General features: G+C 41.2%; 1 protein-coding gene across 4 annotated transcripts; it reads left to right on the top strand.

The window, feature by feature from the left end:
* The first annotated feature begins 2,870 nt into the window (after positions 1-2,870).
* xdh (xanthine dehydrogenase) lies at positions 2,871-23,592 on the top strand. 4 transcript variants are annotated; one of them, XM_029426709.1, is made up of 35 exons: positions 2,878-3,312; positions 3,960-4,017; positions 4,230-4,326; positions 4,454-4,562; positions 4,676-4,802; positions 4,893-4,954; positions 5,024-5,116; positions 5,189-5,269; positions 5,653-5,797; positions 6,094-6,186; positions 6,566-6,717; positions 8,566-8,659; positions 9,369-9,478; positions 9,579-9,763; positions 10,005-10,167; positions 10,660-10,749; positions 10,830-10,999; positions 12,158-12,284; positions 12,356-12,475; positions 12,626-12,722; positions 12,798-12,922; positions 13,591-13,724; positions 13,799-13,886; positions 14,583-14,669; positions 14,753-14,944; positions 15,027-15,172; positions 15,913-15,994; positions 16,080-16,175; positions 16,862-17,065; positions 17,256-17,308; positions 17,379-17,493; positions 20,507-20,572; positions 21,031-21,219; positions 21,772-21,939; positions 23,279-23,592. In XM_029426709.1, the coding sequence occupies exons 1-35, from the start codon at positions 3,238-3,240 to the stop codon at positions 23,327-23,329; spliced, it is 4,044 nt and encodes a 1,347-aa protein (XP_029282569.1). In that variant the 5' UTR covers positions 2,878-3,237; the 3' UTR covers positions 23,330-23,592. The 4 variants fall into 4 exon arrangements, 3 of the variants coding, with proteins under 3 accessions (XP_029282569.1, XP_029282570.1, XP_029282571.1); XM_029426710.1 differs by having other exon boundaries at positions 3,219-3,334; XM_029426711.1 differs by lacking the exons at positions 2,878-3,312; positions 3,960-4,017; positions 4,230-4,326; positions 4,454-4,562 and adding an exon at positions 4,585-4,602.
* The last annotated feature ends 596 nt before the right edge of the window (positions 23,593-24,188 follow it).

A 24,188-nucleotide genomic window follows, 5' to 3' on the forward strand; every position in this document is an offset into this window, starting at 1 on the left:
CCAACAACAAACGACCGTTCGGGTTTAGATCAGGGAGGCCCTTCCTCCCAATCACGCCTCTCCAGGTGTCTCCATCGTTTCCCACGTGTGCGTTGAAGTCTCCCAGCAAGACTACGGAGTCCCCTACTGGAGCCCCCTGCAGGGCTCCATTCAGGGTCTCCAAGAAGGCCGAATACTCAGAACTGCGGTTTGGGGCATAGGCACAAACAACAGTCAGAGTTTTCCCCCCCATAACCCGAAGGCGTAGGGAGGCGACCCTCTCGTCCTCCGGGGTAAACTCCAACGTAGCGGCGCTCTGCCGGGGGCTAGTGAGTATCCCCACCCCGGCCCGACGCCTCACACCTTGGGCAACTCCGGAGAAGAATAGAGTCCAACCCCTATCCAGGAGTACGGTTCCAGAGCCAAGACTGTGCGTGGAGGTAAGCCCCACCAGATCCAACTGGTAGCGATCCACCTCCCGCACTAGTTCCGGCTCCTTCCCCCACAGAGAGGTGACGTTCCACGTCCCCAGAGGCCTCTGCTGCCCGGGTCTGGTCCGTCGAGGTCCCTGACCATCACTGCCACCCGTGTGACAGCGCACCCGACCCCAGCGGTTTTTCCCATGAGTGGTGGGCCCACAGGATGGATGGATGGGAGGCACCACGTAGCTTCTTCGGGCTGTGCCCGACCGGGCTCCGTGGCAAACCCGGCCACCAGGCGCTCGCTGTCGGGCCCTCCCTCTGGGCCTGGCTCCAGACGGGGGCCCCGGGCTTCCTCCGGGCAGGGTCTCTCCTTTCCTTTCCCTTTCTTTCATGAAGTTGTTTTTGAACCATTCTTAGTCTGGCCCCTCACCTGAGACCTATTTGCCCTTGGGAGACCCTACCAGGAGCACTAGGCTCCAGACAACACAGCTCTCAGGTTCATAGGGACACACAAACCTCTCCACCACGATAAGGTGATGGTTCCTGGAGAGGGCATTCAAAACTCACACATTTTAAATGTTTGCGTGGAAAATAAAATATTTAACAGCTTCTACTAACAACTACAGTCTTGTGATGAATTCGGCAGGGGATTTATTGATCATTTGTTTTCATATATTAAAGATCTGGAATTATTTTTTACTAGAAAGTTGCCAGAAGACATGAGGACAAGGATGTAACATTTCTGAAATGTTGAATGGGAGTTTGGTTATTTTAAAAATTGTCAGAATATCATTCTTTTATTAAAATAGCACATGTTGTGATTTTTAGAAATGTATTTAATAACCCCGATTTATCATTTCCATGTGGAAAAGGAAGTAAAGAAAACCAAACCCCATTAACAATCATATCATTTTAAGTTATCCCCCTTCAGTGGAATATTTCCAAAGTGATGACATTTTTATTTAAAGGTTTTATTAATCATTGAGATCTTCTGGTGAATTCTGCATATGAAATATCCCTTAATATCACTAAATGTTTAATACATTGGTGCAGAACAGGAAACTGTTTCCTCACACATGCAGGAAATAAATGCAATGATTAAGGGAAAAAACTAAAAACTAAATAATTTAGAATTCACTTAAAGAAATAAAGAAATAAAAACAGAAATAAATGTAACAGAAAATAATAAATTGTGAAATAATATAATATTAAAATAAATAAATACTAAAATAATTGAGTCTTTTATTTCTTACTGCTTTTATAGTTTGTTATTAAAATATTTAATATTTCTAATGACGAATGTGTTTAATAGCAACTTTATTTACCTTCTAATATATTCCTAAAATAAGTTCAGCGGTGATTCATGGAGACAAATCGATGTAATTAGTCTTTTAGTTTCGAACTCTAGTTTGATATTAATGCGCAGCAGAAAGGCAGAATATTAAATAAAGTAAACCCTTTGAAGGCCGGACGACCCGACGCGAATGTGAAGTATGTGTGAGTTAAACACACCTTTAACTTTATAACATATAAGACAATAAAAGACACAAGGATGTAATAAACTGACACATGTTTACCTGACACTTTCAGATCTTGGTGGTTTTTAACAGCGTGAAGGATTTTAAGTACCTAATGATGTGGAAGAATTCATTAATATGCCTGTTAATGTACCAAAAATAATATTTAAAATCAATTTAGCAATTAGTTGTTTGATAAACCTAAATATAAACTGATATTTCTGTTTTTAATTTGCTTCAGCTTTATTTTAATTTTCTATTAATTTCTCTATTTAAGTACTTTATTATTTAATGTTCCTTTTATTTTTATGTTTTTTATTTTTTAGCCTATTTGTTGATCAACATCAGTGTATAGGGAAAATAATACATAAATAAATAAACGCACAAATAAATCATTTAAAGAATAAAAATGATGACATTTTTATTTAAATAACACATTTTTATTCTTTAAATAAATATAAAATGAATGCAACAATTAATTAATTAAAGGGTTAGAAGAATAAATAAATAGGGGAATTATTGCAAATATCAATTTATCTATTAATGAATTCCTACATTTACTTGTCATACTATTTTTGGTACATTTAATGGTATATTAATTGAGTCATTTTAATTCTTTATTTTGGCAGCTTTAGTCCTCCTTAAAATACCATCGTGTAAAAATACATTACTTTGAGCTTTTATGGATATGAACACTTATTTTGTCATTATAAATGATACATGGTATTATCATGTATCATTATCATGAGTAGATGTTTGTCTTGTATTTTGTATTCATTGTCAGGAACATGTGAGTGTCTCACTTCATCAGTTTGTCCCCATGATGTCAAACAGCTGGGAGTTTGTTGGTGACCTCTGACCTCCAGGCCAAGCTGTGAATAATTATCCCATCACTGTACTTTATCTGGGGTCAAAGGTAACGTTTAGTAGGTCATTCCTGATTATCCTTCACAACTGTAAAAACGATCCATACATTTCCTTTATTTTCTCAGAGAAAGAAAGTTGTCCGTTCCAAACTTGATTGATTTATTGACAGAAAATAAATCAATCTTGATTTTGGAAATGAATGACTCGTGTTTAATTCAAACTTTCCGGTGATTTCGGAACAGCTGAACGCACCATCAGATTCGGCATTAGTGCGGTTGTTGGTTGGAGAAGTTTTGTGGGGAGGACGGGGCCGTTTCAGACTCCGGGTCCGTGTGTCCGTGACACACCTCTCAGCGGAGGTCCACCCTCTGAGCCGCGGCCGCGCGGATCATTACAGACAGACACTGACAGGCACGCAGAGCACCGGCAACCACAGGGACTGGAGCGGGAACATGGCCGATACCGATACCGAGACCCGGTCCGGGTCCGGGTCTGATGAACTCATCTTCTTCGTTAACGGGAAGAAGGTCAAAATAACTGTCATTCAATGTAAATGAGAAACGTTTTAAATGGAGTTCAGTACGAGACTTTCATTATGATAGACTCGCGTCTGGGCTATTTTATGGTGACTTGAAGTGGACTTTGCTCTGCAGTGTTTCTACCCTCTATAAATACTTTCATTTAAATAATTAAACATGTATTGTACTGTAATACAGTTTTTCTTTATTGGGTTTTATGATTTCACCTTCTAATATTGCTAAAATAATATGTGTGCTGTCTGAGTGTAGTAGTAGGAACATTATAAAGGACCTTATTCATGAGAAATTAAGTATGAAATATAGATCAATATGGAGCAAAATGTGAATGTGAGGCAATTCAAAGACTAGATAAACAATTAGATATGAAAGAAACACATTTAAATAGAATTTAAACTATACGGACATTTAAAATGTCATTAAATTAAAAGTTGAACAGAAAAGGAGTTAGTTCATTTATTTATGTGGGAAATAATATATAATAATAATAATAATAATAATAATAATAATAATAATAATAATGTAGTGTAATGCATATTTATTGGCCTCAAAGAAGTCACATTTAAATACTAATAAGTTTGTATTTTGTTTCTCAAACTTTCTTAGACTTTTTTTTTCTTTTCTTTTTTGTGCCGCAGATTGTTGAGAGAAATGCAGATCCTGAGATGATGCTACTGACATATCTGAGGAGGAAATGTAGGCACACACACACACACACAGATACATAATTATGGTTGTGACAGCCCGTCAGGTTTCCTGTTTCACAACTTCACAAACTTTCACTTCTTCTTCTGAACATTTGTCAGATTTCTGGCTTGAAGCAAAAATCTGGAGATCCACTTTATAATCTGTGTGTGTGTGTGTGTGTGTGTGTGTGTGTGTGTGTGTGTGTGTGTGTGTGTGTGTAGTGGGTTTAACAGGAACCAAACTGGGTTGTGCTGAAGGCGGCTGTGGAGCCTGTACCGTCATGCTATCCAGATACCAAACACACACTCAACAGCTGCTGTATCCTTAAAGTGTGTGTGTGTGTGTGTGTGTGTGTGTGTGTGTGTGTCTCAGCTGCAGTCATGTGCTCCCGTCTGATTTCACGGCTGTAAATGAAGTAGTTGTGAGTCTTTAACTGGACGTGCAGCCACCACGCTGTAAATGCTTGTCTCGCGCCGCTCTGCTCGCTGCACCTGGTCGCCGTGACGACTGTGGAGGGCATCGGCAGCGTGGCCAGAAAACTACATCCTGTACAGGTGACGCACAAACGCATAACGTTTTTAAACAAACTCCCAGGTGTGCACGGGCAGCGTTTCTACATCTTCATCTGCAGATTATGATTACAGATGATGATATGTTTCATCTTCAGGAGCGGATAGCGAGAGCTCACGGCTCTCAGTGCGGCTTCTGTACTCCGGGGATCGTCATGTCCATGTACGCCCTGCTGAGGAACAACCCCACGCCCAAAATGGTCGACGTGGAGGAGGCCTTCCAAGGTCTGCCGTTTATTATCATAAACCATAATGCAGCCAAATATATACATATAATTATATATATATAATATATATATTTATATTCATCTTCAGGAAACCTGTGTCGTTGCACCGGATACAGACCCATACTGGAGGGGTACAAGACTCTCACTGTGGTGAGTCCAAGCTGTAGATCTGTGTACTAATGCAGCAGATCTCTCTTTAACACATGTTCTCCCTTCCAGGAGGGGGGGTGCTGTGGTGGCAGGGGACGGGACGACGGCTGCTGTATGACCAATGGGAACGGAGCGGAGGAAAGCTGCGAGGAAGACGTTGATGTACGTCAAACTGACTGTTGTATAAACTGTCTTTATATCAGTGATTCTGACTCTGTGTATGTTTCTGTGCAGGAATCAACGTTTTTATTTAATGCAGCGGACTTTGCGCCCTTTGACCCCACACAGGAAGTCATCTTCCCTCCTGAACTCATGGTAAACAACACTTAACACACAGGAAGTCATCTTCAACACTTAACACACAGGAAGTCATCTTCAACACTTAACACACAGGAAGTCATCTTCAACACTTAACACACAGTGGCAGAAGCACCGTGAAGGTTAAACACTGATGATGATGTACCTCTCCCGTATAAAACAGGACATCGTCAGCGTATATAGTGTTCGTGGGAGGTAACAAGGTGGATGCACGATGCACGTGTGTTTAGAGAGTTACATCCTGAACAAACGTCATGAATCAGAGCAGAGGCTGCACAACCTTCGGTGTCAGTGATGCAGTGACAGCTGTCTGCATGAGATGATTCTAAATCTTTCTGCATGCTTTCAGAACCTGAGTTAATATCTTCCCCCCCCTCTAGTCTCTCACCACCACTCAAACGTCAGCCTCGCTGTGTTTCCACGGCGCCCGTGCGACGTGGCTGCAGCCCGGCAGTCTTGACGAGTTCCTGCGTCTGAAATGGAAACATCCAGCCGGCCGCGTGGTCGTGGGAAACACTGAAGTGGGTGAGTGTGTCTCTCATCAACTCATGTATTAATGCACTCATTCATCCACTCGGTTACTCGCTCACCGTGTGTGTGTGTGTGTGTTAAACCCACTACACACACACACACACACACACACAGATTATAAAGTGGATCTCCAGATTTTTGCTTCAAGCCAGAAATCTGACAAATGTTCAGATCAAATGATAAAAGAAGAAGTGAAAGTTTGTGAAGTTATGAAACAGGAAACCTGACGGGCTGTCACAACCATAATTATGTATCTGTGTGTGTGTGTGTGTGTGTGTGTGTGTGTTTAGGTATTGAGGTGAAGTTTAAGAACATGGTGTACCCGGTGATCCTGGCTCCAGCCTTCATCCCTGAGCTCAACACAGTGACACACACTGAGGACGGTGAGTCCTGATGCTGACCACCTCCACCTGAAGGAGTTCACAGATGTTTGTCTGAGACCTGGACCCGACTGGTTCGGCCAGATTTCAGATTGTAGGCCATATATGTAGAAATGTTTCCATAAATGTCATGTTGAGCTGTATGGAACAGCAACATTCCATAAAACTTCATTTGTTGAGGTTGTTTTTGCCCTTTTGTGGAAAAAGGTTTGATTTTAAATGGAATATTGTCGGCATGAACCACAAAAAGAGCCAAAATGAATACAAACAGATGCAAAACGTGTAAAATGAGACGCAGAACCTGAACGTTCAGCAGGATCTGAGTCGGGGAGGAGTCGGAGCCGCAGCTCATTCACGTGTTGGACGCACTTTGTTTGTTTAGGTGTGGTGTTTGGTGCAGCGTGCACTCTCAGCCACATGGGGGCGGTGCTGAAGCAGGCGGTGGAGACTCTTCCTCCTCATCAGACCCAAGTCTTCCTCGCCGTCCTGGAGCAGCTGCGCTGGTTCGCTGGACTGCAAATACGCAACGTAGCTGTGAGTCACACACGAGTGTTCCCAGTTGGGTCTGCAGGATTACAAAGAAGAACATATTTAATCTGCAGGGGCCGTTTCACTCTCCCAGTGCCCTTCTAGTTTTCTATACAAATGTTGATCCAGCGGCTCTCAAGAAATATACCAGGTGGGTAGTTCAGGGGGCCTGGGAGAGCAGGGTGTTCCCAGGTGAGAGTGGAGTATTTCCAGGTCATAAACAACTTAGCCTTTCCAAGTTGTATTATAGTCGGCGGCGCCATCGCAAAGACGCTTCAATGCATGGGTGTCAAACTCATCTTAGTTCAGGGGCCACATGCAGCCCAGTTAGTAATCATAAGAACCTGTAAATAACCACATCTCAAAATGTTTCCCTTTGTTTAGTACATTCTGAAAATGTTCACATTTAATGAACTATCTTTTTACAAAACATTATGAACAACCTGAAACAATATTATTATCAGTTTCTCATTTAGTTGCATTACAACGTACAGATCAGCGTATCAGGCACAACACATTCAGTCACAGGTGTCTGGAACAATATAGTATTTTACTTTATGATCAAAACAACTCGTCAAGATATAGAAATCATTTTAAATGTACATTCATTTCCACATCTGTGTAGTAATCCTGACACACCACACAAACTAAAGTGGGACTATGAAGGAAGAAGGTGAAGTTCTCCCCCTGATACATGAGAATACATAAAGGTTGCTGTCTCTTTGTACTGCAGCTGCCGACTGACATTATATTCCACTGTTCAATGTCTTTAAATATTTCCACAGAAATATAAAAGAGTCTGAAGCAGCATTTGACATGAAGTTACTTACTCACTGTTTGCTCCTGAAACATCTTTTAGCTTCACAAGTGCATCAATATCAGGCGTCCAATCCTGAGTAGCAGCCAGGAAGTATTGAAGTGCTTGTGTGTGAGCCTGGAGCGCAGCTTTGTTTCACTGATGCTCATTACAGAGAAGAGTTGTTCACAAAGGTAGGTCGTCCCGAACATGCACAAAGCCTTTGCAGTGAGGGCTGTCAGTGTGGGGGGCCCTGACAAGAGATGCTGATAAAAGGTGTCCAAGCCCACCGAGGGAAATGTGTCCTTCAGATCTGAATCACACGGCAAGTTGATGACTTCAAGTTGGATGTCGACAGATCAGAAGCCTTGACCGTGAACGGCGAGCGAAACACTGCAGTATGCTTTGATGCTAATGCTATTTCACTAGCGATAAGCTAGCTTTCACTGCTGCATCGCCGATATCTCGGTTCTGCTGCTAAACAGACTGCTGTTTCTTCAGACCCACTAACAATTCATTTATCTCAGTTGTCCTTGTATTTCAAATATTATATTCTGTGAGCCCTGAAACCTGCTGTGAACATTGTGAGTGTAATGTTGACAGTTCTTCACCGGCAGCAGCAGGAACAGTTTGCTTGCTTGGCAGTGTTGTGTGCGACCCCCCGTGGATACATTTGAAATAGCAGTTACTTGTATTGAACATTTGAAGTTAATGTCGTCGCTGTAATTTTTACACTTTGCAAAATCATCCCGCGGGCCGGATTGGACCCTCTGGCGGGCCGGTTCTGGCCTGCGGGCCGTATGTTTGACACCCCTGCTTTAAACAGTGCCAATGGGTAGTTCAGGGATACTGGGAGAGTGGACCTCCAGGACACACACACATCTGTGGGTAGTTCAAGGGGCCTGGGAGTGCAGAGACTCTTGTCAAATGTAGTGACAGGGACAAGGAACCTAGAAAAGCAAATAGCCAGAGCCTGTTTTAGAAAGTGTGAATGACTCACTGACTGTTTGTTCATGATTGTGAGGGTTCACTGTTATGTAACCATATTGTGCTTCCAGGCTGTCGGGGGAAACATCATGACTGCCAGCCCCATATCGGACCTTAACCCTGTTTTTATGGCGGCGAGCTGCAGACTCACTCTGATGGACAAAGGTAACACGCTCATATTCCAGGAATCTGTTTTCACAGAGATCAGAGTTCACTGGTAGAAGAAGCACACACACACACATGGTCACACATTCTCCATTTGAATCTCCTTTAACTCTCTTACAACTTGTACTGTGTGAAGTTCATTTTGAAAGGCGTAACAAACATAGTATGAAGTCGTGATACTGTACGGTCACGGTGCGTTAATGTATCAGGAGGCATTCAAGTGACCTTTAACTGCTGAGTCACCGTTTGTGACTAAAGCCTGGTTGTTTCAGTTTATATCACGCCGTGTGTAAGAAAGTAATCTGGTGTTGTGTTCATGGTCACCATCAGTCCAAACGTCTTACTGTCAACGTTCAGCGCTGGATGTTGTGAATGTTTTCTCAAACAGTTTTGATTTGACATTTCAACTGTTTATGAATCACTTTTAGAAAACGGTCTGAAGCATTAACCCATTCCGATTATTCATCGAACAGTTTATCATTGTTTTCATCAGATCCTGGAGCGCTGGTGACGGCAGACGTCTTTTTCTCTGCACTTTCACATTTACTTTACTGACTGCTGAAACTAGACGGCTTTCCATCTTTTAATACGGCGACTAAATCAGACTTAATGTTTCCTGATGCTGTTAAAGGTTTAACAGTTTGTCAACACGACGGTGACATGCACATAAAAACCTTTGACCTTTGACCTTTGACCCTCTTTGTGTCAGACGGCCGACGTGTAGTTCGGATGGACGACGGTTTCTTCACCGGTTACAGGAAGACGAGTCTGCGGCCGCAGGAGATCCTGCTGTCTATCGAGATCCCATACAGCAAGGAGGTAGGCCGTCACCTAGCAACCGCTGTCTGTCACCTAGCAACCGCTGTCTGTCAACCAGTCACAGAGCTGTATCCATGACGCTGTGTTTTGTTGTCTTCAGTCTCAGTTCGTCTCCGCTTTCAAACAGTCTCCTCGCCGGGAGGACGACATCAGCATCGTCACCGCGGCGATGAGCGTCACCTTCGCTCCCGGGAGCGAAGTGGTCGAGGACTTGAGGCTGAGCTACGGCGGCATGGCAGCCACCACGATGCTCGCAACGAAGACGGCCAAGAGACTGTTGGGAAGGTAACAAACACAACGAGGACGTGGAGCGTCTGTAACCATGACTGATGAAATGATTTACACGATATCATATGTGTATTAATAACAATCAATATTTTATTTCATCAATACAATATTCTCATATTATTTAGTCTTCTGTAGGATTTCTGTGGAGATACATAAATTCTTTACGCATCAGCCAGTTTTCTAACTAGTTTTTCGCGTTGTTGTATTTCTTGTGTTGTAACTCTGTGATGTCATCCAGGCAGTGGGGGGAGGAGCTTCTGCAGGAGGCTTGCTCCTCATTGGCTGAGGAGATGACCCTCGACGCCTCTGCGCCGGGCGGCATGGTGACGTACCGGCGAACTTTGACCCTCAGCCTCTTCTATAAGTTCTACCTGACGGTGCTGCAGAAGCTCAGAGAGCAGGTCCTCTATTACTTTTAATATTTTACTTCCCATTTCCCAGTAAAATATATACTTTTAAACTAACGAATGTCAGTATTTATTCATTTAAATCAGAAATTAATATGCATTTGTCTTATGAAATGCTATTTAAGTCAGTCTTAAATAAATCCATAAATCCATTCCTAATGAAATTAGGTAAATTAAAGGTTGAATGGATTAATTTTGAGGTGGTTCATCTAGTAAGGAGCCACCTGGGCGCCTCCCTAGGGAGGTGTTCCAGGCACGTCCAGCTGGGAGGAGACCCCGGGGAAGACCCAGGACTCGGTGGAGAGATTATATCTCCTCACTGGGAACGCCTCAGGATCCCCCAGTCGGAGCTAAAACAAATAAAACAGATGGAAATAAAAAGAGCTGTGAAATAAATGTGGCATTGTGAAATAAAAGTATGTATTTAATTCAGATGCATATTTATTTATTTAATGTCCTTTAAGACTTAATGTTTCTGTGTGTCAGGGTGTGAATGTGGTGGAGGTCAGGTCCGACTGTCTGAGCGCTGCAGAGGTGTACCATCCAGAGACCCCGTCCAGTGTTCAGATCTACCAGGTGTTCAATCTGTTGTACTTTACTTTACTGTTGGAGTAAAAGTACCAGTTTTAGTGTGTAACGTGACATGTGTCCTGCAGGCGGTGCTGGAGGGGCGGGGCCAGAACGACGTGGTGGGCCGTCCCATGATGCACCTGTCGGCCCTGAAGCAGGCGACAGGCGAGGCGGTTTATTGCGATGACGTGCCGCTGTACGAGAACGAGCTCTACCTGGCTCTGGTCACCAGCAGCAAAGCACACGCTAACATCCTGTAAGACAACGGCACTAGTGGAGAGTCGAGTTAACCAGTGAGGCTGAAAGGGTTCGCCAAGAGGTCTACTAGTTAGCTAGTGGGAGTGTCTCCTTAACTATTAAATACTAGTATGGTGCAGCCAAATAGTGAAGTGCTACAACTGTCATGTTACAAAGTGAAATGTTATCACATCACTAGTTAACTAGTCGGATCACAGGAATCTAGTGAGTCTTCAAATGTTTAATACACTCTTTAGTAAACTCTTAAGCCTCACTAGGTAACTAGTGGACATGTTGTCCTGTACTAGTTTATTAGTAAACTCTTAAGCCTCACTAGGTAACTAGTGGACATGTTGTCCTGTACTAGTCTATTAGTAAACTCTTAAGCCTCACTAGGTAACTAGTAGACATGTTGTCCTGTACTAGTTTATTAGTAAACTCTTAAGCCTCACTAGGTAACTAGTGGACATGTTGTCCTGTACTAGTCTATTAGTAAGCTCTTAAGCCTCACTAGGTAACTAGTAGACATGTTGTCCTTTACTAGTTTATTAGTAAACTCTTAAGCCTCACTAGGTAACTAGTAGACATGGTGTCCTGTACTAGTTTATTAGTAAGCTCTTAAGCCTCACTAGGTAACTAGTAGACATGTTGTCCTGTACTAGTTTATTAGTAAACTCTTAAGCCTCATTAGGTAACTAGTAGACATGTTGTCCTGTACTAGTTTATTAGTAAACTCTTAAGCCTCACTAGGTAACTAGTAGACATGTTGTCCTGTACTAGTTTATTAGGAAACTCTTAAGCCTCACTAGGTAACTAGTAGACATGTTGTCCTTTACTAGTTTATTAGTAAACTCTTAAGCCTCACTAGGTAACTAGTAGACATGTTGTCCTGTACTAGTTTATTAGGAAACTCTTAAGCCTCATTAGGTAACTAGTAGACATGTTGTCCTGTACTAGTTTATTAGTAAACTCTTAAGCTTCACTAGGTAACTAGTAGACATGTTGTCCTGTACTAGTTTATTAGTAAACTCTTAAGCTTCACTAGGTAACTAGTAGACATGTTGTCCTGTACTAGTTTATTAGGAAACTCTTAAGCCTCACTAGGTAACTAGTTATGTCAAAAAGCACCAGTGAGCTCTTGTAGGAAACTGATGTGTGATACCTGAGTGTGTCTCAGCACTATAGATGCCTCAGCAGCAGAGTCAATGCCCGGCGTGGTCAGCTGCGTGTTCGCCGCCGACATCCCCGGCAGTAACACCACCGGACCTATCCAATCTGACGAGACCGTCCTCGCCAGCCAGCAGGTGAGTTTCTGTTCGTCTGACCAATCTGTCAGGTTCACGCCTAGGTTGACGATTTTCCCTCCTTTCTGCAGGTGACATGTGTAGGTCACATTATCGGCGCCGTCGTGGCCGACACTCAGGTTCACGCTCAGAGAGCCGCCAAAGCTGTCAAGATTCATTACGAAGAGCTAAAGCCGGTCGTCACCATCCAGGTGAGAAACTCCTGGACATGATGTATTTTTATAGGTTACAATGAGATGAAACTGTATTGATCCCTTGGGGGAATGTATAAGCTACACAGAAACAGAATTTATTAAAACGACCACAACTGGAAATAAGTCTGTTGTTGCTTTGATTGACAGGAAGCCATTGCCGCGCAGTCCTTCTATCAGCCAATCAGGACTATCCAGAATGGAGATCTGGAGGCGGGGTTTAAACAGGCCGACCACATCCTAGAGGGTAGGATTGTCTGTGTGTGTGTGACGTCCTCCTCATTCAGGATCAGGTGTTGATTGTTGTTTGATTATGGGACAGGCGAGATTCACATGGGAGGACAGGAACATTTCTACCTGGAGACAAACGTCACTCTAGCTGTTCCTCGCGGAGAAGACGGAGAGATAGAGCTCTTTGTTTCTACTCAGGCTGCCACCAAAACACAGGTAACTATGCTGCTAATAATGTGTAACATTACTCCTAATAATGTGTAACTATACTCCTAATAAAGTGTAACTATACTCCTAATAATGTGTAACTATACTCCTAATAATGTGTAACATTACTCCTAATAATGTGTAACTATGCTGCTAATAATGTGTAACATTACTCCTAATAATGTGTAACTACACTCCTAATAATGTGTAACTATACTCCTAATAATGTGTAACTATACTCCTAATAATGTGTAACTATACTCCTAATAATGTGTAACTATACTCCTAATAATGTGTAACATTACTCCTAATAATGTGTAACTATACTCCTAATAATGTGTAACTATACTCCTAATAATGTGTAACTATACTCCTAATAATGTGTAACATTACTCCTAATAATGTGTAACTATACTCCTAATAATGTGTAACATTACTCCTAATAATGTGTAACTATACTCCTAATAAAGTGTAACTATACTCCTAATAATGTGTAACTATACTCCTAATAATGTGTAACTATACTCCATAACACAGGAAACAACATCTTGTACTGCATAAAATACTACGTCTACCACTTATTCTATTGCATCTACTGCTGTCTGTAGTATAATGCAGTAGATGCAGTATAAGTACATATATATATACTGTATATCTTGTATCTCTGTCTGTGTCAGTCTCTGGTGGCGAAGGCGTTGGGCGTCCCCGCCAACAGGGTGGTGGTGCGGGTGAAGAGGATGGGGGGTGGCTTCGGGGGGAAGGAGACCAGAACCACCTTGTTGTCCACCGTGGTCGCCGTGGCAGCAAGCAAGTACGTCTGACTTTCCTCTTCAGTTAGATTTTCTTATTTTGAAATTGAAATGTCAAATAATTTTGTTGTGTCAGGCTTCAGAGGCCTGTGAGGTGTATGTTGGACAGAGACGAGGACATGTTGATCACTGGAGGAAGACACCCCTTCTACGGAAAATACAAGGTGGGAGGAGTATTATCAGCAGTAGCATTATCTACAGTAGCATTATCTACAGTAGCATTATCAACAGTAGCATTATCAGCAGTAGCATTATCAACAGTAGCATTATCAGCAGTAGCATTATCAGCAGTAGCATTATCTACAGTAGCATTATCAGCAGTAGCATTATCTACAGTAGCATTATCAGCAGTAGCATTATCAGCAGTAGCATTATCAACAGTAGCATTATCAGCAGTAGCATTATCTACAGTAGCATTATCAGCAGTAGCATTATCTACAGTAGCATTATCAGCAGTAGCATTATCAGCAGTAGCATTATCAACAGTAGCATTATCAGCAGTAGCATTATCTACAGTAGCATTATCAGCAGTAGCATTATCAGCAGTAGCATTATCAACAGTAGCATTATCAGCAGTAGCATTATCAGCAGTAGCATTATCTACAGTAGCATTATCAACAGTAGCATTATCAGCAGTAGCATTATCAGCAGTAGCATTATCTACAGTAGCATTATCAGCAGTAGCATTATCAGCAGTAGCATTATCAGCAGTAGCATTATCAGCAGTAGCATTATCAACAGTAGCATTATCAGCAGTAGCATTATCAGCAGTAGCATTATCAGCAGTAGCAACTTTATTTCTTCTTCTTCTCCTCCTGCTTCTTCTCCTCCTCCTCCTCCTCCTCCTCCTCCTCCTCCAGGTGGGTTTTCTAAACAGCGGTAAGGTTGTGGCTCTGGACGTGTCGTACTACTGTAACGCTGGAAACTCCATGGACCTCTCTCTGTCGGTAAGTATCATCACTAACGACAGACTTCCTCACTTTACTGATGATGTACTGATTTTTTTTCCACCTGTGTGCATTTGCCAAAGGTCATGGAGCGTGCTTTGTTCCACATGGAGAACTCGTATAGCCTGGCGAACGTGCGCGGACGCGGCTTCCTGTGCCGCACCAACCTGCCGTCCAACACGGCCTTCAGGGGCTTTGGAGGGCCGCAAGGCATGATGGTCACGGAGAGCTGGATCACCGACGTGGCTCAGACTCTGGGCCGGCCGGCCGAGGAGGTTCGTAGGTGGATGAAGTCAGACGTGATGAACAGATTAATTCCGGTGCAAACGTCCAATCCGTGACTCGGTCTTCCTGCAGGTGCGCCGGTTGAACCTGTATGTGGAAGGACAGTCGACACCCTACAACCAGATGCTGGGTCAGTTCACCCTGGACCGCTGCTGGGACGAGTGCCTGTCACGCTCTGGATACCAACAGCGCCACGCCGCCGTCAACCTCTACAACAAGTAATATCAATTTTCAGAGACGACAGGTGCATTCCCAAACGCTTGTTTTTATATCCATCCATCCATCGTCTACCGCTTATCCGGGATCGGGTCGCGGGGGCAGCAGCTCCAGTAAGGAACCCCAATCTTCCCTTCTCCGGGCCACATCCTCCAGCTCCGACTGGGGGATCCTGAGGCGTTCCCAGGCCAGTGAGGAGATATAATCTCTCCACCGAGTCCTGGGTCTTCCCCGGGGTCTCCTCCCAGCTGGACGTGCCTGGAACACCTCCCTAGGGAGGCGCCCAGGTGGCATCCTTACTAGATGCCCGAACCATGTTTTTATATGCATTTTCTATTTCCGCCTAAAAAACCTGAATGGAAATCAAAAACTGGAAATGATTCTTGCAACATCTGAAAGTTTCTCCTCTTGGCTGAGGTGTAAAAGTTGGTGTATGGATAAAAGCAAAATGAGCTCTTAGTTTTTCTGTAATCCTGCTGATAAACAGACAAACCAAACCGGAAACATAAGCGCCTTGGAGGAGGTAACGAAACTAATATAACATCACAACTGATACAAGTTTTAAATTAGGTGAAATGTCTTCAAACATTCGGAAAGTCAGAAAAGTCCAAAAATCTTCAAATACAGTAAAAGAACTAAAGCCACAATAAATCATGAATCCGTACTGAAAGCATCGGCTGCTTGGCGGAGGGAACTCCTGCTGGTTGAAACAAACTCTTTCTGTGTTTTTTGTTTCTGTCAGACAGAACCGGTGGACCAAACGAGGCCTCGCCATCGTCCCCACCAAATTTGGCATCAGCTTCACCGCCCTCTTCCTCAACCAGGTCTGAGCCAACAATTCCGACTCACAAACTGTCAAAATGGTTCATGCAACATTTGGGGCTTTTGTGACGTCCATTGTTTGTGCAGGCTGGAGCTCTGGTTCATATCTACGCAGATGGCTCGGTACTGTTGACCCACGGTGGAACGGAGATGGGGCAAGGCCTCCACACCAAGATGGTCCAGGTACCTGAGCTCAACACATGATTTAACAGATGAAGATGCTGCTCATTTATTTTACCCCTTCCTAAATTGTAAAGCAGTTAGTAGGTAAAAAAATTATAAATAATACCAACTAGTGGCCATCGGGGGAACTGCAGCTCCAGACACTTCAGCTGTGGTGGCTGCTGATTGGCTGGGAGGGAATTCATTTGAAGACATTTGTCTGAGGAGGGTTGGCCAAGTCACCAAAAAAACTACAATCACATTTTATTTTTAGGAATTTTTAAATACAACCAATTTGCGTGGAATACGTGTAGAGATAAAAGCAAAATGAATACAGATTTATGAAGCTTGTGACTTCCACTGAAGCTTCTACCTCATTGCTACACACGTCTGATGTGTGCAAAACACCCAAAATTCAATATACATAAAATATCACAAAATAAGTTTAAGAGAAAACGGCAAACATTCGACAGAAATTTGAAATAACTTTCAAGATGTATGAATTACGTCCAGGTTTCTTTTAATGACTTCATCTTCTTCTGCAATGCAATAACGGATTTCCACTTACTGCTTGTCTCCATCAACCAACTTCTGATAATCAACAACAACAAGCAGAAACCTGGCGAGTAATGGGTCTAATATGGATCCTTGGGGACCCCGATGTTGCCCTCACAAATCCTTAACAAACTGTGTCTGTGTGTGTCCAGATTGCCAGTAGGGTTCTGGATATCCCCTGTTCAAAGATCCACATCTCAGAGACCAGTACCAACACGGTCCCCAACACCAGCCCCACCGCCGCCTCCGCCTCCTCGGACCTCAACGGAGCCGCCGTGCAAAACGCTTGTGAGATCCTCGCAACACGCCTGGAACCATTCAAGACCAAGAACCCCAAAGGATTATGGGAAGACTGGGTATTTGCCATAAGAGTACTTTTCTAATTGTAGTAGATGTAATCACGAAGAAGCATAATCCCCTAATAACTTGAACTCTGTTTGTCCATATTGTGGTATATTCAGGCTTTAGTGTCCCAGACTCATCACTTATATATATATTTATATATATATATAATATATATATATATGTTTTCTATCCGTGTTTCAGGTGAAAGCGGCGTATTTCGACAGAGTCAACCTCAGTGCAAACGGTTTTTACAAGTGAGTTTTCCAGTTCAGTAAATCTGTTGATAAATAAAGCCGATTTTCACTGTTCCCTGTTTGTTGTCAGGACTCCAGATCTCGGTTACGCCTTTGACTCAAACTCTGGCCGAGCGTTCAACTATTTTACCTACGGAGTGGCCTGTTCAGAGGTGGAGATCGACTGTCTGACTGGAGCTCACAAGGTGTGTTCTTTACTTTACAATAAGAAAAACTGAATAAAACTGAAAGTTGTGTAGTTCAAACTGTTTAAAATCCAAATTGATGATAAAGGTGTCCCACAAGGATCAATAATAGGCCGCCTGTTATTCACTTTAGGTCTCGACTGCCAACCAGGCCTTCACCATGCTCACAGTGATCTTTTCATAACTTCCAGACCTCTTTTATTGACTGTTTGAACCTGGTTGAGGCAAAAATTAACCTCTTTTTTCACCAGAGTCGTCAAATCTAATTATTAAGATGTCTCAAATGTCCTAAAAATTATTTTCAGTCAATTAACTTTCATTATTTTCTGGAGTTTCAAAAGTAATCCAGTGTTTTTCTGTCTGAACTCCTAGCAGCTAATGCAGCACTTCATACCTTGATGCAAGACTGCAGAGAAAGCTTCTAAATAATTTTCAGATTAATGTTTTGATGCATCGCCAACCAGCTAATTTTCAACTGCAGTCTTTGTGTATCATCGTGCTTTATTATATATTATTTATTGTATATCATCACCTGAGGGTGAACAAGGTCTATCTGCACTTTTGGGGTTTTGAGAAAAACGCATTTGAAAGTTCAGCAGTTCATAACGTGGACACGATGAAACCAACTCCAACGCATGTTGACACATCACATGCTGCACACTAGGTAGTGAAGTTAACACTGTTTGGGCCAATTCAGTGCATTATGGGTAGAAACTAAACTCATTGTGCAGATAGACCTTTGTGGTTCTATTGTTGGAAACCCAGAGTCCCAAGTCTATCTGACATCCCCCCCCCCCGAAGATTTAACCCTCAACTGTATTTTATGCAACTTGGCTTCATTTTAAGCTCTAAAGATGTTTACACAAGTTCCACGTGGCAGGAAACTTAAAAGTGAAAATTATATTTGCTAATAAATCTGAATTTTTAAGGCTTTTTATTAAACTACTAATGATCTTAACTTGAACTACTGATGATCTTAACTTGAACTACTGATGATCTTAACTTGAACTACTAATGATCTTAACTTGAACTACTGATGATCTTAACTTGAACTACTAATGATCTTAACTTGAACTACTGATGATCTTAACTTGAACTACTAATGATCTTAACTTGAACTACTGATGATCTTAACTTGAACTACTAATGATCTTAACTTGAACTACTGATGATCTTAACTTGAACTACTGATGATCTTAACTTGAACTACTGATGATCTTAACTTGAACTACTGATGATCTTAACTTGAACTACTGATGATCTTAACTTGAACTACTAATGATCTTAACTTGAACTACTGATGATCTTAACTTGAACTACTAATGATCTTAACTTGAACTACTGATGATCTTAACTTGAACTACTAATGATCTTAACTTGAACTACTGATGATCTTAACTTGAACTACTAATGATCTTAACTTGAACTACTGATGATCTTAACTTGAACTACTAATGATCTTAACTTGAACTACTGATGATCTTAACTTGAACTACTAATGATACTAATGATCTTAACTTGAACTACTAATGATCTTAACTTGAACTACTGATGATCTTAACTTGAACTACTAATGATCTTAACTTGAACTACTAATGATACTAATGATCTTAACTTGAACTACTAATGATCTTAACTTGAACTACTGATGATCTTAACTTGAACTACTAATGATCTTAACTTGAACTACTGATGATCGTAACTTGAACTACTGATGATCTTAACTTGAACTACTGATGATCTTAACTTGAACTACTAATGATCTTAACTTGAACTACTGATGATCTTAACTTGAACTACTAATGATCTTAACTTGAACTACTGATGATCTTAACTTGAACTACTAATGATCTTAACTTGAACTACTGATGATCTTAACTTGAACTACTAATGATCTTAACTTGAACTACTGATGATCTTAACTTGAACTACTGATGATCTTAACTTGAACTACTAATGATCTTAACTTGAACTATTAATGATCTTAACTTGAACTACTAATGATCTTAACTTGAACTACTGATGATCTTAACTTGAACTACTAATGATCTTAACTTGAACTACTGATGATCTTAACTTGAACTACTGATGATCTTAACTTGAACTACTAATGATCTTAACTTGAACTACTAATGATCTTAACTTGAACTACTAATGATCTTAACTTGAACTACTAATGATCTTAACTTGAACTACTGATGATCTTAACTTGAACTACTAATGATCTTATCTTGAACTACTGATGATCTTAACTTGAACTACTGATGATCTTAACTTGAACTACTGATGATCTTAACTTGAACTACTAATGATCTTAACTTGAACTACTAATGATCTTAACTTGAACTACTAATGATCTTAACTTGAACTACTGATGATCTTAACTTGAACTACTAATGATGTTATCTTGAACTACTAATGATCTTAACTTGAACTACTGATGATCTTAACTTGAACTACTATCTACTAGATTACATATAAAACAGTCGGCAGTAAAACGTTTTGAATAAGTTCTTCCTGTGCTTCAAATGATCACGTGATTAATTCCCCGCCCTGCTATTGGTTGTCAGCAGAGAGACATTTGTGATACTAACATGATGCTTGAACATGTGGAGATAGACCTTTGTAGATCTCACTGACTCAGCAAATATATACAAACTCTGCACAAATGAGTGATGCAGATAGACCCTGCTCACTTTAAAGCACTTTGAGACATAGACCTCAATATTGTCCAATTTGTCAGATAGACCTTGTTTACCCTCAGTTGACGATATATTTTATTTAGAAAATACGGTATTTCAACACTCCATCTGTCATTTTAAGATATAGTAATATTTAATGAATTGGTGGCATTTATTTTTATGTAATTTGATTACATGATTTTATTAATATAAAATGTCTTAATGTTTAGAATATAAATTGCTCTTATTGTATATGCATCTCCTCCAAGTTGAATGCTCTCTATTCTGTGCGCTGAATAAATAAATAACTGTTTAATATAATTGTGTTGCAGAACCTGAGTACCACCATCGTGATGGACGTGGGTCACAGCCTCAACCCGGCTATAGACATCGGACAGGTGAAAAAATTATTTTGGGAAAATAGTCACTTAAAGTTATAATATGTAACATTTCCTCTTTAAAATGTCTAAAAGCAACTATACCTATGTTTTCTATTTAGCTGAGTTGGAGCCATAAGAGTGACATAAAACAAGAATAAATCTGTAAAAGAATAAGAAAATATAATAATTAAAGACAAAGTATATGTATAATATCACATTTCTGTACATTATTTATATATTTTGCATATAAATGACTCTTTTGATTTTTGTATATTTATTATTTTATTTTAATATGTTGTCATTTTTTATTTATTTAAAAAAAATATATTTTATAGGCCTGTATATTCACTTTTTTTATTCCCAGAATAAATGAACAAATGTGAAGATAAATAAAAATGCTTAAAAAATATTTTTTTATATTTAGCTGTTTTTCTTTATATTATTTTATTAATTCAGTTTTTTCTGTTTCTGTGCAGGTGGAGGGGGCGTTCATGCAGGGTCTGGGTCTCTTCACCCTGGAGGAGCTTCATTATTCGCCCCAGGGCGTCCTCCTCACCCGGGGTCCTGGTTCCTATAAGATCCCGGCGTTCGGGGACATTCCCACCCATCTTACCGTCTCGCTGCTTCGCGACGCTCCAAACGACAAAGCCATCTTCGCCTCCAAGGTAACGAAGTACATTTACTCAAGTACTGCATTTAAGTACAACTTTGAGGTACTTGTACTTTACTTGATAATGTTCCTCTCCTGCCACTTTCTACTTCTCTACATTTATCTGACGGCTCTATAAGATGAACTTTTTAATTATTGTAATAGTTTTAATTATTTAAAAAAGGTTAATACTGTTGTACAAACATTTTGAATTTTTCACTGTTTTTAAAAAGCAAAGAATTAATATATTAATGTAGAACATAATCATCAGATTAGGGATTTAAAGGCTTTATTATCATAAACACAACAACGCAGCATCCAGTAGACTTCAGACATAAAACACACTTAAAGTAAAATGCAGGAAGAAGTCAAATACATACTTATAAAATATAAGATAAAACAGAATGTAAAATACTGTATACTGTATTAATATATAAACATGTGTATATGTGGAATAAACAGGTGTTTATTATTATTTACTGTTAGAGTATTTTCACAGTGTGGTATTAGTACTTTTACTGCAGTAAATACTTCCTCCACCTCTGTACCGCCATGTTTTTCTCTGCAGGCCGTTGGCGAGCCTCCTCTCTTTCTGGCGGCGTCGGTTTTCTACGCCATCAAAGATGCCATCAGCGCTGCCCGGGTGGAGTCAGGCATCAGCGGTCCCTTCAGGTTGGACAGCCCGGCCTCCGGCGAGAGGATTCGCAACGCCTGCAGCGACAGATTCACCAAACTGGTACGGAACTTGGTTTTAAGTTTTAGAGGTTAGAGACAGCGTCGTGCAAACGGTTATTTTAGATTTTACAAAGTCAGCAGATTAACGGTCAGTGGATACATTTAGCCCCGGAAATTTAACTAGAAGTTTATTTGAAATCAAAACGTCGGTACGTTGAATGTCTTGTTGCAAGGTTTTGGTAAATGTTGCTACTGTAGTGGCAGTGAGTCTTTAAGAAAAGTAACAGACAGGAAGCAGGAATGAACCAAGCACAGATTGGGCAGGAAACTGGCAGGAAACTGGCAAGAAACTGGCAGGAAACAGGCAGGAAACTGGCAAGAAACTGGCAGGAAACTGGCATGAAACTGGCAGGAAACTGGCAGGAAACTGGCAAGAAACAGGCAGGAAACTGGCAAGAAACTGGCAGGAAACGGGCAGGAAACTGGCAGGAAACTGGCATGAAACTGGCAGGAAACAGGCAGGAAACTAGCATGAAACTGGCATGAAACTGGCATGAAACTGGCAGGAAACTGACAGGAAACTGGCATGAAACTAGCATGAAACTGGCATGAAACTGGCATGAAACTGGCAGGAAACTGGCATGAAACTGGCATAAAACTGGTAGGAAACTGGCAGGAAACTGGCAGGAAACTGACAGGAAACGGGCAGGAAACAGACAGGACTCTGGCAGGAAACTGGCAAGAAACAGGCAGGAAACTGGCAAGAAACTGGCAGGAAACTGGCAAGAAACAGGCAGGAAACTGGCAAGAAACTGGCAGGAAACTGGCAAGAAACTGGCAGGAAACTGGCAGGAAACGGGCAGGAAACTGGCAGGAAACTAACAGGAAACTGGCATGAAACTGGCATGAAACTGACATGAAACTGACATGAAACTGGCAGGAAACTGGCATGAAACAGGCAGGAAACTGGCATGAAACTAGCATGAAACTGGCATGAAACTGGTAGGAAACTGACATGAAACTGGCATGAAACTGACATGAAACTGACATGAAACTGGCAGGAAACTGGCATGAAACAGGCAGGAAACTGGCATGAAACTGGCATGAAACTAGCATGAAACTGGCATGAAACTGGTATGAAACTGGCATGAAACTGGTAGGAAACTGGCAGGAAACTGGCAGGAAACGGGCAGGAAACAGACAGGACTCTGGCAGGAATCTGGCAGGAAACTGGTAGGAAACAGTCTTGACTCCCAGTCCAGGTCACCCCGAAGGTGTCTGACGGGGTTAAAGTCAGGACTCCAAACTGGGAAAACCTTTTCTTTATGGAGCCCAGTAAGAAGAACATGATGGAAACACTTCCTCACATTAAACAACTGTTTTTGGTTTTTGTGTTGCAGTGTCCTCCTGCAGAGCGCGGCTCCTTCACCCCCTGGTCTGTACAGGTGTAGGACCACAGACTGAGAAAACCACAAAACAAAAAGAGCTCACCAACTGATCAGGACAGTTAGTGATCTTACATTATAATCTTTAATTCTATAAAAATAGCTAATAGGACTCGGGGATTAACATGATTCACTGTTTTACAGTTTAATGCTTTAATAAGAGATTACACTGATTGTTGCTGCACTCAGTTCATAAAATTAAGTATGATCAATTTATGTTTTATGGAATAATTGCACTGTTTGAATGAAATAAAACTTTTAGAAGCACATGTTGCTGCACGTTTATTTCTGCCGACAGAAAGCACCCTGAACACTTTAGATGACTTACATTTCCCTCCGTTTCCAACGGCTTCAATGCGTCAAAAAACAGGATTTTTTAATCGACCATACAAACTCAGACTCCATATTTCACTCCTTCAAACACCTGCTTGAAAAAGTCATCGTTACGATATTTGTGCAAAAACCTGTCGATGTCTTTGAAACTAAAAACTAAAAACTAAAGACGTTCTTGTGTTTTCTGCAGACTACGCACAGATACTGGCAACAGTATCTGTGCTTTATGTTGTGTTTCATAATACAGGGACATTTTAAATTACTCGTTTATTAATGCATCTCATCGTTCAGTGAGAGAACGTCAGCTGCTATGGTCCGTGTGTACGTGCACACGTTTCATGTTTGGGACAAATACATGCTGTTGCCATGGTTTCCTGCACAAAGGTGGTGATAATCACGTCTCGCTCGGGAGAATACAACGAGCATTTAATATACAGGAAATCATTTTTAAAAACAGGGCGTTATGTAAACAAACATTTAAAAAGGGTTAAAAATGCGAAATTAATAAATATTTGGTGGTTATGATGATGAC

The sequence above is a fragment of the Cottoperca gobio genome, unplaced genomic scaffold, assembly GCF_900634415.1.
Source record: "Cottoperca gobio unplaced genomic scaffold, fCotGob3.1 fCotGob3_230arrow_ctg1, whole genome shotgun sequence".
Classification (NCBI taxonomy): domain Eukaryota; kingdom Metazoa; phylum Chordata; class Actinopteri; order Perciformes; family Bovichtidae; genus Cottoperca; species Cottoperca gobio.

Bases quoted from the DNA above. Each gene is read 5' to 3' on its own strand.
- xdh (XM_029426709.1), top strand. From the start codon at position 3,238: ATGGCCGATACCGATACCGAGACCCGGTCCGGGTCCGGGTCTGATGAA. The intron at 4,018-4,229 runs GTAGGCACACAC...GTGTGTGTGTAG, and splicing joins GACATATCTGAGGAGGAAAT to TGGGTTTAACAGGAACCAAA. The intron at 4,955-5,023 runs GTGAGTCCAAGC...TCTCCCTTCCAG, and splicing joins GGTACAAGACTCTCACTGTG to GAGGGGGGGTGCTGTGGTGG.